This window comes from Mandrillus leucophaeus, unplaced genomic scaffold, assembly GCF_000951045.1.
Source record: "Mandrillus leucophaeus isolate KB7577 unplaced genomic scaffold, Mleu.le_1.0 Scaffold997, whole genome shotgun sequence".
NCBI classification, from domain to species: Eukaryota; Metazoa; Chordata; class Mammalia; order Primates; family Cercopithecidae; genus Mandrillus; species Mandrillus leucophaeus.
This window is the reverse complement of record NW_012110885.1, coordinates 105,053-122,910: the sequence shown is the minus strand read 5'-3', so window position 1 is coordinate 122,910 and position 17,858 is coordinate 105,053. Positions and strand designations below refer to the sequence as shown.

The 17,858-nt window shown below is 40.4% G+C and overlaps 1 protein-coding gene across 1 annotated transcript in view; it reads right to left on the bottom strand.

Moving 5' to 3' along the window:
* Nucleotides 1-878: 878 nt before the first annotated feature.
* Nucleotides 879-17,858, bottom strand: part of LOC105532934 — a 32,738-nt gene continuing 15,758 nt past the window's right edge. The window contains exons 2-3 of the mRNA XM_011971272.1: nt 2,023-2,465; nt 879-1,175 (exon numbers count right to left, since the gene is read on the bottom strand). Coding sequence (XP_011826662.1) covers nt 879-1,175; nt 2,023-2,465 — 740 coding nt within the window. The remainder of the gene's footprint in view (nt 1,176-2,022; nt 2,466-17,858) is intronic.

Below are 17,858 nucleotides of genomic sequence, written 5' to 3'. Positions count from 1 at the left end.
ATACCTTGCTACACATAGGCTATGTGGAATAGCACAGTGTTCTCAGACAACTAACCTGTACAGCGTGTTACTACACTGAACACTGCAGGAAACTGAAACACCGTGGTAAGTATCTCTCTACCTAAACACATCTAAACGTGGAAAAAGTTTAGTGAAAATATGTTATTACAACATATGTGGCCACAAACATATATGTTGTCTATTGTTGACTGCAGCATTGTACGTGACACACGACTTTACTCAAATTGGCGGTGGGGCGGCGGTGGGGGGGGATGCTAAAAATAAACAAAACTCTGCCAAGAAGAATCTTCACCATGTAAATCCTTTCCAGAAATGAAAATTAGATTAGGACTTTCCCAGACAATCAAAAACTAAAGGAGTTCTTCACCGCTGGGCCTGCCTTAAACACCAAAGGGTCTCAACTAGGTCTGCAGAATAATTATGTAGCTGCATCAGCTCCATTCTGGCCTCTGTTATGTGACAGTTTTGTGTGGATTTGCTTTCTACACTCTCATGACTTTTTTCTCTCTCAACTTCTAAATTCATTCTCCTTTTAATTCGCAATTTATTGAAAATATTCATATTTAGCTTAGAACATTAAAAAACTTTGGAAAAAAATTCGTCTTAAACTCGCCAACTCTGATTAACTCTCTTTAGAGATGCCCATTTTTTTCTTGTTTTCCTATAGGATATGGTCCTTGTTTCTACCTCAGTCCAATCCTTCTTTTCCTATGCATGAGGCATCCAACCATCACATACCCAGGAACATCTTGGAGGAAGGTACCCTACCATCGATCTCTTCAGCATTCATGTGCACAGGGGCCATTCCTTCAGCTGTTGTATGTGCTTTAGGGTTTTCCATTTAAAAGTGTTTTTCACTAGTCCCCCAAATAAAGTCCTTGGACCTTAAAAAGTGATGTGGTGTTGAGGGCATTGACAGCCAAATTTCGCTGAAAGTATCTTCTGCCCTTGGTAATTGGGGAAGACTGGGAAGAAGGTAACAAAACGCAGACCCCATGTAGCTCCTCATTTAGCAATAGATTCAGTGCAAATTTAGAAAGTTGGAGACATAGAGTGATGTTGGTGTGGTTTTCTGTGATATAATAACGAGACAGCAGAAGATGGTCAGTGGTCAGTTTCCATCCAGCTGGTACTCGTTGTCCATTAGTTATATCCTAATAAAGGATAAAAGACAACTTTTGTGACAAAGCCCCAGGGCTTGTTTAAAAGACCTTGTCCAGAAAATGGCCAACAGGGACATGACAAGTTTTTATACCACAGCTACTATTTTTTGCCTACTTTATGTAGAAATCTGAGAGATATGCCCAGCCTCAGGGGGCTGCTTCTCCCTCCAGGAGACAGAGCTAATAGAATTGTGTGGTATTAGTCTGTCTGTGTCTTCATAAGACAACAGGAGTGGGTGGCTTAAACAGCAAATATTGATTTTCTTAAAATTCTGCAGTCTGAATATCGAAGATCAAGGTGCTAGCAGGGTTGGTTTCTGGTGCAGCTTCTTCCTGACTTGCAGAGGCCCACCTTCTAGGGCACTATGTCTCCACGTGGCCTCTTCGTGTGCACGTGAAAAGTGAGAGGTCTCTGGTATCTCTTCCTTTTCTTATAAAGACAACAGGTCTATTGCATTAGGGTCTCACTTATGATCACATTTAACCTTAATTATATAATTATTTCAGCACATGAATTTCAGAAAGGGCACAATTAAATTGATGACACAAATCAAGAGATGGGGAGAAGCATTAGTATATATATATATATATCAATAAGGTGTAATGGGCCATGCAGGAAGTTGTAGGAAAGTTCCTAGTAATTGGTGAAACCTCAGTTGTAAGAGGAAAATTTGCCTTCCTCGTTTCTTTCCTGGCACAAGGATGTGTAGAAGTGGAACCACAGATAATAAAGAAAGAGGAGCCCTACAGAAAGCTGAGGTGCTGGCGGGGAGGGAGAGCGCTGAGCAAATGAGGAAGCCCCGCCCACCCTGCACCTGCTCCTGCACCTGCTCCTGACCCAGCTCCTTAGCCGGCCTAGTATTCCGTGAGCCCCGCGCGCCCCCTGCTGGTCCTGAGCGGCACCTGCGCCCGCCCCCTCCGCCTCCCTGCAGGGAGGTTTGTGTCTGGGCTCACACTCACCTCCCCTCACTGTGTCTCTCGCACAGTAATACACGGCCGTGTCCGCGGCGGTCACAGAGCTCAGCTTCAGGGAGAACTGGTTCTTGGACGTGTCTACTGACAGGGTGACTCGACTCTTGAGGGACGGGTTAAGGTAGTTGCTCCCACCACTACCATAGATACTCCCAATCCACTCCAGCCCCTTCCCTGGGGGCTGGCGGATCCAGCCCCACCAGTAACTGCTGATGGAGCCACCAGAGACAGCGCAGGTGAGGGACAGGGTCTCCGAAGGCTTCACCACTCCTGGGCCCGACTCCTGCAGCTGCAGCTGGGACAGGACCCCTGTGAACAGAGAGACCCACGGTGAGCTCTAGGCTCAGAAGTAGCCTCCCATATCGTCATATCTGCATCCCCGAGACACTCACATCTGGGAGCCGCCACCAGGAGGAGGAAGAACCACAGGTGCTTCATGTTCTTGCACAGGATGTCCGTGACTCTCAGAGAACATTTCCTGTGTGAACAGGACCCTGAATTTAAGGAAATGTGTGGTGGTTTCCTGTGGGTCCCTAAGTGAGGATTTGCATGTGGGTGGTGCCTTTGTATGGAGAGGTGAAAAGGGATGAGGGAGGCCCCAGTCTTTTGGGCTCGCCCTGGGAGGAGGATGCTGGCTGTGCCCTCTGAGAACTCAGTTCTCTTCCTGTGGCCTCCCCTCACCAAGCCCAGAGTCCTCTTCTTCCAGGTAGGGAGATGTGCTGAAGGAGCTGGTCTGGGAGATGAGTGTGATCATGGATCATGGACACATTTTGGAATAGGGTCAATGCTGTTCTACCTTTAAAAATTGATATAAAACCAACCACACACCCAGGTCATCTAAATTCTCATTTACCACTTCAGACATATTGGAACAGCATCAGGTTGTAATAATGACAGTGAATCCTGGATCCTTCCAATGTTTTATTGTAGTTTCAAACATCTATCATGGTTAGAGGGAAGCTCCTGTCCCAGGAAGTGGGTCATTTTAAAAAAGCACCTGACAGCTGTCCTTCTGTGACCTTTTGAAATGTAGGATTCTGTCTGAGACCTTTTGAGAAGATAGTGGGGCATATCTCCATCCTCCTCAATGTGTGACCTTGATGATGTGACCTGACCTCTAAACACTTCTTGTAAAATATGTAAATTGAGGATTGCAGTGACAACTTTAGACAAAAATTCGATAATGGGTCAGCACTGCCGGATAGTCTCATGACAATCATGAAGATTATTGCAATTACCTTTCCCATGAACCAGAGAGGACCTCTGTGAGCCCTCCCCTCTGAGAGTACAAGGAGCTCTGGTTCTTCCCTGATGGTTCACACCTTTGAAACATGGCTGGACAGTGATGCTCAAGCCCAGAGTCCTTACCCACATATTTACCAATTCAGATCCATCTATCTCTGAAAGAATTTCTCCTCCATTGATTCGCATGAACATATTTTAGTGTGTGCAGTATTGCAACTTGGATATTTGACATTACTTTGGTGAGTTATATAATGAATAATCTATCTCCATGGATGTGGGTAACAGGAGAGTCATCATTTTTGTCAATGCTAATCAATATTAAGTTTGAGATTCATGATTTTCAGTAAACTGGAGTTAAAATTTTCATGATTCTTGGCAAGGAGGTCTCAAACCTGATGTTTTGCAGAATAAATGATCTCATCATTGTTAGACAGGAGCTTCTTTACCCAGGAAGCGACTCCTTTAAACTAAAGCGCCTGAGAGGTGGTTTCCTGAGATCTTGTAAAAATTTATCTGTTGGAGAAAAAGAAAATCAGGAAAACTTTTCTCAAATAATTGAAAGAAAGTTTATAAGAAAGTTTTATCAACACAGCCACAAAACTTCAGTTCATCAATTTTTTTGGTTCATTTGTTACAACTCAAGAAGCAATTAAGAAATGTACACAATTGGAAGCCTACTCCAACAGGGATAATATTTCCCGACTTGTAAAACAGACCAGTATTCATAAAGAGACACTTCCCCATGAGATCTACAACTTACACAGATTTGTGTAACCTGAAGAAGTTTCCCTAAGAGGACTTTTCTCCAGACATCTATGTATGCAAAAATACGTTGTGCTTAGTTGTGTATGATTAATCTGTGCAAACCCTTGGCACATTAAACAAACTTCTTGTAAACGTGATAACTTTATCACTTACTGTGCACTCACACTTTACTGGTTTCAAAAGTTCATCCCCCTTGCCATGTAGCAATTGGTGCCTTTGAGAACGTGCTGTTGTTTCCAGTGAACGTGTTCTGGATCCTCACTTAACTTCACTGTTTCTTATTGAGTGTAGGTATGTATAGGACTGAAAACCCAACATTGTTTTCAGATTTTTATCAGATTTTAACAGATTCTCCTCTTATGAGATCATCCTGAAACCTTCCAACAACCTCCATCATCCATGCTACCAATCTTTTGCTTTTAGGAAATAAGAGGCAAATTCATAATCCATCCCTGCTTTAAGGTGAGGAATCTTCCTGAACTTCCACTATATCTAGTAGAAACTCTCATTGACAGCCATAATCAAACATTATTTGTTTATGGATCATACCTCAAAACTGAAATTGTTTTTCATAATGGCTATACCATTCTACATTTCCACAATTGTGGAAAGCAGTATAAAGGCTCCTAAAATAATTAAAACCAGAAATATTATATGACCAGTAATCCTGTTTCTGGGAGTATAAGCAAAGGAGATGAAATTACCACCTTGTAAAGATATCTGCATCACATCCTATGTTTATTGAAACACTGTTAAAAACGGCCAAGATATGGAAACAATCTGAGTGTCAGCAGGTAGACAAATGGATAAAGACCATGTGATATACATGCACAATAGAATACGATTTAATGTTATAAAAGAAGAAGATGCTGACATTTGCCACAAGAGGGATCGATTGCCATAACCACTAACAGTGCACACTACCCATTATAGCTCTTCTCTAGGGGATGACAGATCCTTATTCAGTAGTAACCACTGGCTATGATGGGAAGGCAGCTTTTGTGTACTGCTGAATTTTTCAGCATAACACATCAATGTCTGAAAATATTCTGCTGTATCTGCATGTGATAAAGTAGAGTCTTACATTGGAGGTAAAATTAAAAGTGCATGAGTCTTCTAGACACCAAGTCATAGGATGATCATGTCTGTTTCCTTGAGGATGTGAACCATAGGTCATACACACTCGTTGGAGTACTTTTGACAAAAGATGTTCCAGGGGTATAACTTACTTGAACCGGCCAGAGACTGCACAGGTGAGGCAGGTGGTCAGTGAGGGCACTTCCAGTCTAGGGCTGACTCCTGTAGGTGCTCCTAGGACAGGGCACTTAAAGATATAGAGACTAAATCCCTGTCGGTCACATGCAGCCACAACCATCCCTATAGGCCATGTCTGACATCTGAAACACACAACTCGGGCACAGTCGCCCGACAAAGGAGAAGACATAACAATGTTGTCTTCTTTATGAACACAACTCTGCATTCCTCTCAGACCTTAGCCTTTACTAAGGAGAAAGTGGTCAGCTTTTGCATGCCCAATGTTGATTCTATCTGAGGGCTTGAAGAAAAATCGTGATGTGGCACAGCTTTTTCTTTATAAGAGAGAGAGAGACTGAGGCCAGACTCCCCTGCATTTGAAAGTTTTATTGTTGTCTTCTTTTTTTCTAGCTGAATTGAAGCACTGCCTTGTCAAAAACCACAGCCATTACGGTTAATGAACGCTTCTTTACTTTGATATTTCAACTTGTGACCTATGAACTTCAATTGACTCACGCAAATCTCAGTAGAATAATTACAAAATAACTCTCTAGTTCATGAGTATCACTCCAGTACTACACTGTCCTTACTGCCAACAATCTTCTGGAAATGTTGAAGAAGAAATAAATAATAAATTCAATATTAAAATTAAAATTATCAAAACTTTCAGAAACCCATGAACACTCTTTACCAAAGGTATGGCCACTAGTGCATATGACCTCTGGTCCACTCCCTTAGGACACAGCCATAATAACCCTATGACTTAATATCTGAAGGTCCATGCATTACTTATTTTACCTCCCATATTAGAATCTGCTGTGTCAATGCAGACCTAACAACTATTTTAAGAGATTGATATTTCATCTGTTAGTTTGTTTTCACGCTGCTAATAAGACATACCTGAGACTGTAATTTATAGAGGAAAAGTTTATTGGACTTACAGGTTCACATGGCTTGGGAGGCCTCAAAATCATGGCGCAAGGCAAGGAGGAGCAAGTCATATCTTACATGGGGATAGCAGCAGGCAAAGAGAGGGCTTGTGCAGGGAAACTCCCATTTTCAAAACCATCAGATCTCCTGAGACTCAACCAGTATCACAAGAAGAGCACAAGAAAGAACCGCCTCCATGATTCAATCACCTCCCACTGGGTGCCTCCCATGATAACTGGGAATTGTGAGATACACAATTCAAGATGAGATTTGAGCAGGGACACAGCCAAACTACATGATTCCACCCCTAGCACTTCTCATATATTATGTCCTTACATTTCAAAGCTGTTCATGACTTTCCAACAGCCATCATGAACTTAGCTTTCCAAAGCTATCAGTCGATCCACCCTTCTGAGTCTTGAGTTCTGGAAGACAGTGACCTTCTTCTTACAGCTCCACTAGGTGGTGCCCCAGTAGGAACTCTGCATGGGATTTCTGATCCCACATTTCCCTGTCGCACTGGGAGTAAAGGCACATGACACAAGGCCTGCTTGATTTTTGTATTTTTTATAGAGATGGGTGTTTGCCATGTTTGCCAGGCTGGTCTTGAACCCTTGACCTCAGAAGATCTGCCTGCCTAAGCCTCCCAAAGTGCTGGAATTACATGCCTGAGCCACTGTGCCTGGCCAAGATTAATATAACTATGAAACTTAATGATGTATTTGAAAACTCCATGGTCATACAAACACACATACATACACAACAGCCCAGCAAAGACACATACATGTGCCCGTGCCAAAGTGAATGTATACCTAAACACCAAAACAACACACCCATTTGTTTCATATTATTCTTATTATTTAATCGAATTTAAATTTTGTTTGCAGTTTGAGGCCGTAGTACAAAATAATGCTTTTCTACGTGTACGTCTGCCGATTCCAATATTAAAAAGACAAATATATTTAAATACATGTTTTGGTAACACTGAGTGTCAATGCCATTCTTGTCAAGTATGTCACTTAAATGTACAATGGTATGTATTTTAAATATCAGTCTATTTTTAATAAATTGAATGACTAATAAGACAAACATCACTTTTAAAATTGTATTACATTATGTGTTGAATTTAGATGGTAGTTTTCAAACTCAGCAGAATAAAACTTTTTTATTTGAAAATTTTTGAACAAAAACATTTTTGGAATGAATATTCAGTACAAACTCTAGTCTTTATTTGCCAATATGCCTTTTATAACAGAGAACATCCAGCAATACGAAATGAACCCAGCCCATGCTTTCCAGGAGTCACTCACAATGGCAGCTTCCTAGAGCGTGGTCTGAGAGGGCGCAAGCACATGGGGATTTGGACTTCATCATCAAAGCACTAGTGAGTCCCAGGGATGAGCACACAGAGGGCAGCAGCAACTGCGGACCCCACTCTGTGGCACTTCGGGAAGGGAGGAGATGGGATGGGGTGATGTCGGCAGGACCGTAGAAAATGGTGAGGAGGGCAGAGACTCTGCAGGTAGATGAGCATACTGTAAGGAGAACCATTATCCTCCTAAACCTGGTTGGTTTCAGTGATTATGAAGAGAAAGGAACTGTTCACCAGACTTGGAGGTCAGAAAGTAAGGGGACATTCTTTTCCCTGTATGGAGACTGAGGAAGATAAAAGACTTTCAATGGAAAAGGGAAGTTGGAGAAATAGTCTGAAAAACAGGACACCAGAAGCCAACCAAAGGGGAGAACAAGAACCTTTAAAGTGCTATTTAATTTCTACAAACAGCAGATGAAAGAAAAATAAACCAAACACCAAGCATATGCTGAGTTAAAGTTAGAAAACAAATACAATTGCTTGACAATCACAGCACAAAAACACAAAACTCTATTCATGGAAACCGTTTGTATTGAGAATACACATTTTTTTAAGACAGGGTCTCCCTCGGCCAACCAGGCTGGAGTGTAGTGTGACAATCACAGCTCACTGCAGTCTCAACTCCCCAGGCTTAAGGGATCCTCCCACCTTAGCCTTCCAAGCACCTGGGAGCACAGGCAGCATCACAGCCAGCTATTTTTTTTTTCTTTTTTGTATGGAAGGATCTCACTATGTTGCCTGGCTCTTCTAAAACTCCTGAGCTCAAATGATCTGCCTACCTCAGCCTCCCAAAATGCTGGGATTACAGGTGTGATTTTAAATTTTTAATCTTTTAATAATAGTATTATTTTTAATAAACAAAATATATAAATAACTTATTTTAAAAATTGTCCTGAGAGATCATTGTTAGTATTACTCAGAAAATATGCAGCATTAAAAGTTGAACTAGGCCAGCAGCAGTGGCTCACACCTGTAATCCCAGTAGTTTGGGAGGATGAGGCAGGTGGATCATCTGAGGTCTGAAGCTTTAGACCAGCCTGGCCAACATGGCAAAACCCTGTCACTAGTAAAAGTACAAAAATTAGCCAGGTGTGGCGGCAAGTGTCTGTAATCCCAGCTACTCTGGAGGCTGAGGCAGGAGAATTGCTTGAACCCGGGAGGCAGACATTGCATTGAGCCGAGATCGTGCCACTGCACTCCAGCCTGGATGAGAAGAGAGAGACTAGGTCTAAAAACAAAAAAAAAAGATAAAGAAAAAAGGTAGAATTAAATCCCTGTTCTGGCTGGATTGCAGTGGCTCACGTCTGTAGTCCCAGAACTTTGGGAGGCCGAGGTGGTCGGATCACGAGGTCAAGAGATTGAGACTATCCTGGCCAACATGGTGAAACCTCGTCTTTACTAAAAATACAAAAATTTTGCTGGGCTTGGTGGTGTGTGCCTGTATTCCCAGCTACTCAGGAGGCTGAGTCAGGAGAATCACTTGAACCTGGGAGGAGGAGGTTGCAGTGAGCCCAGATGGCGCCACTGCACTCCAGCCTGGTGACAGAAGATGACTCTGTCCAGGAAAAAAAAAAAAAAATTCCCTCATGTGAATTAATGTATTGTAGGTAAGAAATCATGGATTTACAAGGAATTAATGGTGAGAAATCCTGGGGAAGACTTTTGCTTGCCCAGCCCAGGAATCACCAAAGGCTAAAAGGAAACCACAGTCTCACAGGCTCCTGACGTGGAGCGGCCTCCTGAGAGAATCCTGATGTCCTGAGCGCCCCTTGGTGGTTCTGAGCGCCCACTCATGTCCTGGCGGTTCTCAGGACCCCACTGGTGTCCCGGCTGCCCCCTGGTGGTTCTGAGGGCCCCCTGATGCCATTGTCTTTCAGTTTCCCTGAGTTCTCCTCCACAGATAGAGCCTGCGCATTGTCACACTTTCATCTTTAACCCAGATTAACTAGACTGCTGAGAAAGCAAAGTGTGCATCCTGAAAGTATGTATATCCTTTCAGTTGAATCTTAATAATTCAGTCGTCTTTTTTTTCCTCTGGGCTGTGACCTATACACAGAGTCTCCAGAAATGGAACTGAGGCTTTCCCTTTTCTGGCTAGTCTGGTAATTATAGGATTATTACCCTATTGGCTAATTTGACCCATTTTCATGGTAAAGGAAGGCTGCTGGGAGGGGTCTGTAATGGAGATGGACCAACTTCCTCCATATAGATAAGGTTCCACAGATGTCTTTCTCCTGGATGGTCTATATAGAGAAATTTCTGTGTGTATTTCTCAGAGACTAGGTCTTCGATAACTTAGCCATATCGATCTACGTCGATATTCATGCAAAGAACCTGGAGGTTCTAGGTCAGATATGCCATTTGTGTTTATTTAGTTCAGATTTACATTACACAGCCAGGCTCATCTAAATTGCCACATGCTTGGTCAAACACGTTGGGGCAGCAGCTGAATGTAGTCATCAAATCGATCTAGGAGAAACCTGGGTCCAATACGCTGTTTATTGGAGCTGAGAGCAACATCACTGACTCACTAGAGTGGACATTTCTTCTCTGAAAAAGCTTCGCTACCAAGTATAGTAAGGAGCTGATACGGAGCCACTGTGGGGTTGAATTTCTTCCTGTCAGCCGGTCATGCAGGGTGTTTGTTGGGGACCAGCCTCGACACCACCCGTAAGGTACTTGAAGTCCGGTGGCGATGAAGGAATGAGAAGAGACAAGTTAAGAGTGTAAAAAGGTTGGGGGTCAGGGGGCCAGTGTAATTTGGAGGCTGCAAAGACACTGAACTTTGGTCTCTACACTATTTATCGGGTATAATTACTTAGATCTAAGGAGCAGATGTTTAGGGGTGAAACGGTAAAAAGGAGGCGGTGCTCAACCGGCATATATTTAACTACTGATTTTTTTTAAGTTATTGGAGAGCAGCTGCTGGGAGTGGGCTTAACTGGGAGCCGGCGAGTCTGGCCACATTTTAATGTTTTAAAGGAGTGTCTTTGCTTTGAGCACAGTGTTTACAGATAAGAGAGCAGGTCACACTCTGGTCACGGGAATGTGATGGCAATAAGGAGGTTTTCCTCTTCAGAGGCCTCCTGTGGCTTTCCACAACTTATCGTCTCATACTTTTATGGCCAGTTTATACAGGCACCCCATAAGCCTTTTTCCCAATAGTGTTTTGAATGATGTAGACTTTTATCCACAGATGGTAATGATTCCCAGTGTTGTTGAAATGGCTGGCAGCCCCCAATCCTGTTTCTCCGCTCAACTCACCTGAATGTCTCCGAGAACCCCACGAACCTCGGAACTCTCTTTCATGGATGACTCTGAGCATTGTCAATCTGCTCAGTGCTACAAACAGAGGATATAACTTACGGAGGATTCTCAGCCCAGTAACATGCTGGGCACATCACATAGGACACATATTCAAGATGGTCAATTCATGTCAGTGCCAATTAATATTTAATTGAAGGGACATGATTTCCAGTGCATTGGAGTTTAAAAACTTCATGATTCTTGGCAATACAGCAATAAACTGAATGGTTTGCAGAAGTGAGCTCATTGTTAGAAGAAAACTGCCTACTCCCACGAAGGCAGTCTCTTCAACTAAAGCACCCAAAATGTGGTGTCCTCAGATCTTGTGAAAATTAATTTCCTGTAGTAAAGAAACAGGAAAGCTATTCTCAAAGTACTGGAAGAATCTTATCAGAAACATTACCAACACAGCAGTGAAATTTCAGTATGTCAATTATTGGGTTTATGTTTGACAACTCAAGGAGCAATCAATACATTTATACAGAGGGAATTTTGACCTATTCACTTAGTAGCCTAGAATTCACTCAAAGAAAACATTCCATTGGATCCCAAATTTAACAGATCTCTGTAACCTGAAGAAGTTTTCTCAACAGATTCTTTTTCTCTATACTTGCATAAATGTAAGAAAAAACCACACAGTGTATATTTGTGCATGAGTGATCTATAGAAGTCCTTGGCATATTAATGAAATTTCATGGAAACATGATAACTTTATAACTTACTGTGAACTCATACTTCACTGGTTTCAAACATTTCTCACCCATGTGATGGAGCAGTGGGTGCCTCTGAGAATATGCTGATTTTTGAACTGAACATGTTCTCCACTCTTCACTTGACTTCATGGTTCCTCTCTCATACAGATGTGTCTGTGATAGAAAACTGTACGCTGATATTCAGCAGATTTTCCTCTTATGAGATTCATATTCTCCCTTTCTTTCTCTCCATGTCTCTCTCTATTTTTCTCCATTTTTCTCCTGTCATTACTCTTTATTAATGAACCTCCTGAATACTGTCAACAGCCTCTATCTCACATTCTGCCAATCTTCTGCCTCAAAGAAAATTGGGGGCACACTCATCCTTGCCCAGGATGGGAAAACTTGTATTTAGCCAAGATAGGAAAACTTCCACAAGATTTATTAGCACCTCATATGAAAAACTATGAGAAAACATTATTTGTTTTTGGATTATACCTCAAAACAAGAATGCTTTTTCATAATAGCTATGGAATTTTATATTCCCACCATTATGCAAAGGAGTATGGAGGCTCCAAACAAATTAAAACAGAAATACCAAATGACCAGTGATCCAGCTTATGGAACTATACCCAAAGGGGATGAAATTACCACCTGGTGAATGTCCGCACTCCTATGCTTATTGCAGCACTATTCTCAGCAGCCATGATATGGAAACTAAGTGTCTGCCAATGGACAAATGGATAAAGACAATGTGGTATATGTACACAATATAGCATTATTTTGCCTTGTAAAATAAAGAGATGCTGCCATTTTCCACAAGCCAAATGTATTCCCACAACCACTACCAGTGTTTTCTATCCAATGCAGCTCATCTCTGGGATCTGGCAGATCCAGATCCAGTAGGAAGGACTGGTTGTGATGGAGTGGCCAGAGACAGTGTAGGTGAGGCACAGGGTCAGTGTGGACTCTTCAGGTCCAGGGCTGACTCCTGCAGCTGCTCCTGGGACAGGGCATGTGAGTACATGGAGAATCAGTCCCTGTGAGTCACATATACCTACACTCACCCCGTAGACCCACGTCTGACTTCTGAGACAGTCACCCTGGGGAGCTGTCACCAGGTACAGAAGTAGACAAAATAATGTCATCTTCTTCATGAACACAACTCTGCATTCCCCCAGATACCTCAGCCCTGCCTGAGGGGAGAGCTATTAGCTTCCACAGCCCAAAAGCATTTTATACCCTGAAGCTTGAAAAATAATTTGGATGTGGCACCACTTTGCACTTACAGGAGAGAGGGCAGAGGTCAGACTCTCCCTTGATTTGAATACGTTTTATTGTTGTGCCTATTTTCTTGCTGACATGAGTTACCTGATTGACAAAAACTACAGCCATGACAGGTCATAAAATTTGCTTTATTCTGATTTTCCCACCTGTGACATTTGAATTTCCATATCAAGTGAGCGATGTGAGGTCAAAATTAGTTTCTGGTGCAGAGTAACGGGCATGGACATAGCAGATTACCAAGGCTGCATTCACAACCTAGGTAACTGTTATGTTTTATTTTAATTAGGAAACACTTCTGTACATTCCTTATATTTATTAAACTCCTGTTGAGAAACTTCAACTAATGTTATAGCTTGATGGATCCTACCCAATAATAAAACTAAAGGTTTTCAAACAGGAATTCCTACTACAATGTTAGTTTTACTTTAGGACAAATGTTTTCACCTCATTTGAAATTGGCCCAGATGCACTGATTAGAGCGTGTCAGTTAAGACACAATCAGGAAATGAGTTCACAGGTTTCTGGAGCAGGACATGGCTTTGAGACGTTTTGCAAACAAAGTGGTTCCTCACGTCTTCTGGAAAATCCATAAAAATGGGCAAGTCAAGGACCGCTTAGAAGCACTCTTCCATCCCATATGCTTGACTAATGCAAAGGTGGAAGTCAGTGCAGAAAAAGAGATAACATGAAAGCTAAAGTGAGTGTTGTTCCAGTTCATTGCGCCAAACATGTCATCTTAACCTAGTGTACGATCTTATCTGAACCGTCAGGAGGTAAATTTCCTGAGAGATTCAAAAATGTCTTTATCAAACATCAACATTTCCCCACCAAATTTAAGTTAAAAAAATGGAAAACTCTTAGTTGTCTACTTGACTCAGATGATCTGTGTCAGATAATTTCAAACGAATACTAATTCAATTTCTCTGTCAAACTCTCCTACACGGTAGAGCTGAATTGAATACAGACTTAAATCAACACATGCAGGAAATTTTAAGACACCTGAGGTTATGTCCTGCTCATGTGTAAATTAGTTAAAAACAAAATCCTGGAAAATCTGTGAAGGTGGGACTTCCCAAGGAACCCAGGCTCAGGGGCCTTTGGACACTTTTAGGTGGATTTTCTTCAGATTCCATTCTCCATGGAATTAGAACAAGTTTCATTTACTGTCTGCTGTTTTTCTCAATGACTTGAAGTAATTCCTTGACAAAAGTCTACAGCCTGTTCAATCCATAAACAGATTTTGTGTTTCCAACCTGTGATATGCCGATGTTTTCATCATTTGACTGAAACACACCCACTACAGGAAAAAAAAAGTTATAAAGCAATTCTGTTAGGCGTTTCCTTTACTCAAATGCTAAACTGCTATTACCATCTACAATATTCTGTAACTGCTGGAAAAATGGTATTGCTACATAGAATTAATCACATATTTAAAAACTACTTTTTATATTTATTTTTTAATTTCATAAACGTGGAATGTTTATTTTTTCCATTTATTTGTTTTATCTCTATTTTTTTCACCAGTGTTTTGTAGTTTTTCTAGTAGAGATCTTTCATCTCATTGGCTTAGCTACATTCCTAGGTATTTAGTTGTCTTGGTGGCTATTGGGAGAGCATGTTCTTGATTCCACTCTCAGCCGGAAGGGTTTTAGTGTATAGAAATGTTACTGTGATTTTTGTACATTGATTTTATATCCTGAAACATTCATAAACTAATTTATAAATACTAGGGACTTTTGACAGAATCTTCAACATTTCCTAGATATACAATTATGTCATCAGTGAAAACAGATAGTTTGCATTCTTCTATTTCTTTTATATGGATGCCTTTTACTTCTTTACCTTACCTGATCTGGTTAATACTTCCAGTACTATACTGAATAGAAGCGTTGAGAGCAGGCATCCTTATCTTGCTTCTGTTCTTAAGGAAAATGCTTCCAGTGTTTGCCCATTCAGTATGATGTTGGCTGTGGGTTTGTCATAGATGGCTCATTAGATTGAAGTGTTCTTCTTCAATGCTTATACTTTTGAGGGTTTTTTTTTTTTTTAACATAAAGGGATGTAAGATTTTATTGAAAGCTTTTTCTCCGTCTTCTGGGATACTACAACGGTTGTTGCTTTTGATTCTGTTTATGCAGTGAATCACATATATTGATTTGCATAGGTTAAAGCAGCCATGCATCTCTGGAATAAAGCATACTTGATTGTGGTGTGTCAATTTTTTGATATACTACTGGATTTGATTTCGTACGTTGAGAATTTTTAAGCCTATTATCATGAGAAGTATTTGTCTTGAGTTTTCCTCTCTTGTGTCTCTGCCATATTTTGGTATAAGACTGATGCTGGCGTCATAGAATTAGTTGAGAAGGAGTCTCTATGCCTTGAGTTTCTTTGAGTAGTTTCAGTAGAATTGGCATCTTTTCCAGGTTTCTTTTTCTTGGTAGGTTATTTATTATTGATTCAATTTTAGAAGTTGGTATTGCTCTATTTAGGGTTTCAGTCTCTTCCTGATTCAATCTTGGGAGATTTTGTGTTTCCCAAAATTTATGCATTTCCTCCAGATTCTCTAATATGTGTGCATGAAGTTTATAGTATTTGGAGAATTTTTGTATGCCTCTGGGGTCAGTTGTAATATCCCCTTTGTCATTTCTGATTGTACTTATTTGGATCTTCTTTTTCTTTATCTTTGTTAATCCAGCTAGGGGGTCTATCAATCAATATTATTTATTTAACAAAGAAGAAACTCTTAGGTTTATTGATATTTGATATGCCTTTTTGTATCTGAATTTCATTAAGTTATTCTCTAATTTTATTTTTTTCTGCCAGCTTTGAGATTTTTTAGTTCATTTAGGTGTGAAGTTAAGATTACTAATTTGAGACCTTTCTAATTACTTGATGAAATCATTTAAGGTTATCAGTTTTTATGGTGCCCAAATAAATTATCAGATTCAATGCTGTTCCTATCAAACTACCAGCATTATTTTTACAGCATTAGAAGAAAAACTTCTTAAAAATTTTATGGAATAAAAAAAGAACTTTAAAAACAAAAGCAATCTTAAGTGACAAAAATACTGTCAAAGGTATCCCACTATAAGACATTACATTGTACTATAAAACTACAGAAACCAAAATAGCTTGGTACCTGTACAAAAACAGATGCATAGACCACTGGAAGAGAATACAAAACTCTGAAATAAAGTTGCACTACTACAACCATCTGATCTTACACCAGGACACTAAAAACATGCAATGAGGTAATGTATCCCTATTCAATAAATCGTTCTGGAATAACTGGCTAGCCATATGCAGAAGATGGAAGCTACATGCCTACCTTTCACCATTAACAAAAATTAACAAAAAAAAATGGAGTAAAGATTTAAGTACAAGACCTCAAACTATAAAAATCTTGGAAGACAACCTAAGAAATACTCTTCCCAAATTGTTTTTGGCAAGAAATGTTTGGCAAAGTCCCCAAAAGCAATTGCAGCAAATGGAAATTCTGTATGTGGCACCTGATAAAATCTGAGTTTTTACACAGCAAAAGAAACTATCAAGAGAGTAAGCAGAGAGCCTACAGAATGGGTGAAGATATTCACAAACTATACGTCTGATGGAAGTCCAATATCCAGGTGCTGTAAGAAATGTAAATCAACAATCAAAAACAAAATAACCACATTTACACAATAGGCAAATGACATGAGCATAAACTTCTCAAAAATATATAAACTGGCCAGGACATATGAAAAAAATGGTTTCCATCACTAATCAACAGATAAATGCAAATCAAAACTGCAAAGAAATTCTATCTCATACCAGTCAAGATCAGTACTACTAAAAAGTCAAAAATTAACAGATTCTGGGTAGGTTGCAGAGAACAGGAGACATATATATACGGTGTTGGGTGGAATGTGAATTAGTCCAAGCACTGTGGAAAGCTGTCTGGAGAGTTGCAAAATATTTAAAGCAGAGCTGCCATTTGGCCCAGTCATCTCATAAGTGGGTATATGCACAAAAGAAAACAAATCATTCTACCAAAAAATACACCCACTTTCACGTTTATTGCTATGTTATTCTTAATTCCTAAGACAAAAAAACCAACCTACGTGTCCATTAATGGTGGATTGGATAAAGAAAATACAATATATTGACACCATGGAATGCTATGCAGTCATAGAAAAATAATGTCTTTTGTGAAACATGGGTGCAGCTGGAAGTCAAAATTCTAAGCAAACTGATGAAAAAAGAGATCATGAGAGTCAATGGGACATGAATCTGGCATTGTGGGTGTGTCTGTGTGTAAAATTGAGAAAAGAACTCACCTGGATACATAAACTCTTAAAATAGCCAAGTCTGGAGCCACTCATATTCCAGTTTCTATTTCATTAGGTTTTATTTTCCTGAGTTTTAGTAAGCTAAATTTGCTTTTCTTTACTCTTAGCTAACATAACTACACATCCTGATTTAGAGGCATGACAATAAAAATGTCATATTTGAAGCTTACAAGTCCCTTACAAGCTTACTGGCCCTCTCAGGGGGAGGTCGACCAAGGATACCGCCCCCTAATGGTATTTACTTTAGACCGCAGTCCCTGAGCTTTACTCCTTCATAGAATTACTCTCTTAACCATGTTAATTATCCACAAGTGTGTTGACTCAGCTTCTGTTGTGAATTCTATACTAAATAAACGCCTGGAGCACGAGCTGCTCAGGGCTGCTGCTGCCCTTTTTTTTTTTTTTTTTTTTTTTTAATCGATTTGCATTTTTTTTTTTAATTATACTTTAAGTTCTAGGGTACATGTGCATAACGTGCAGGTTTGTTACATATGTATACTTGTGCCATGTTGGTGTGCTG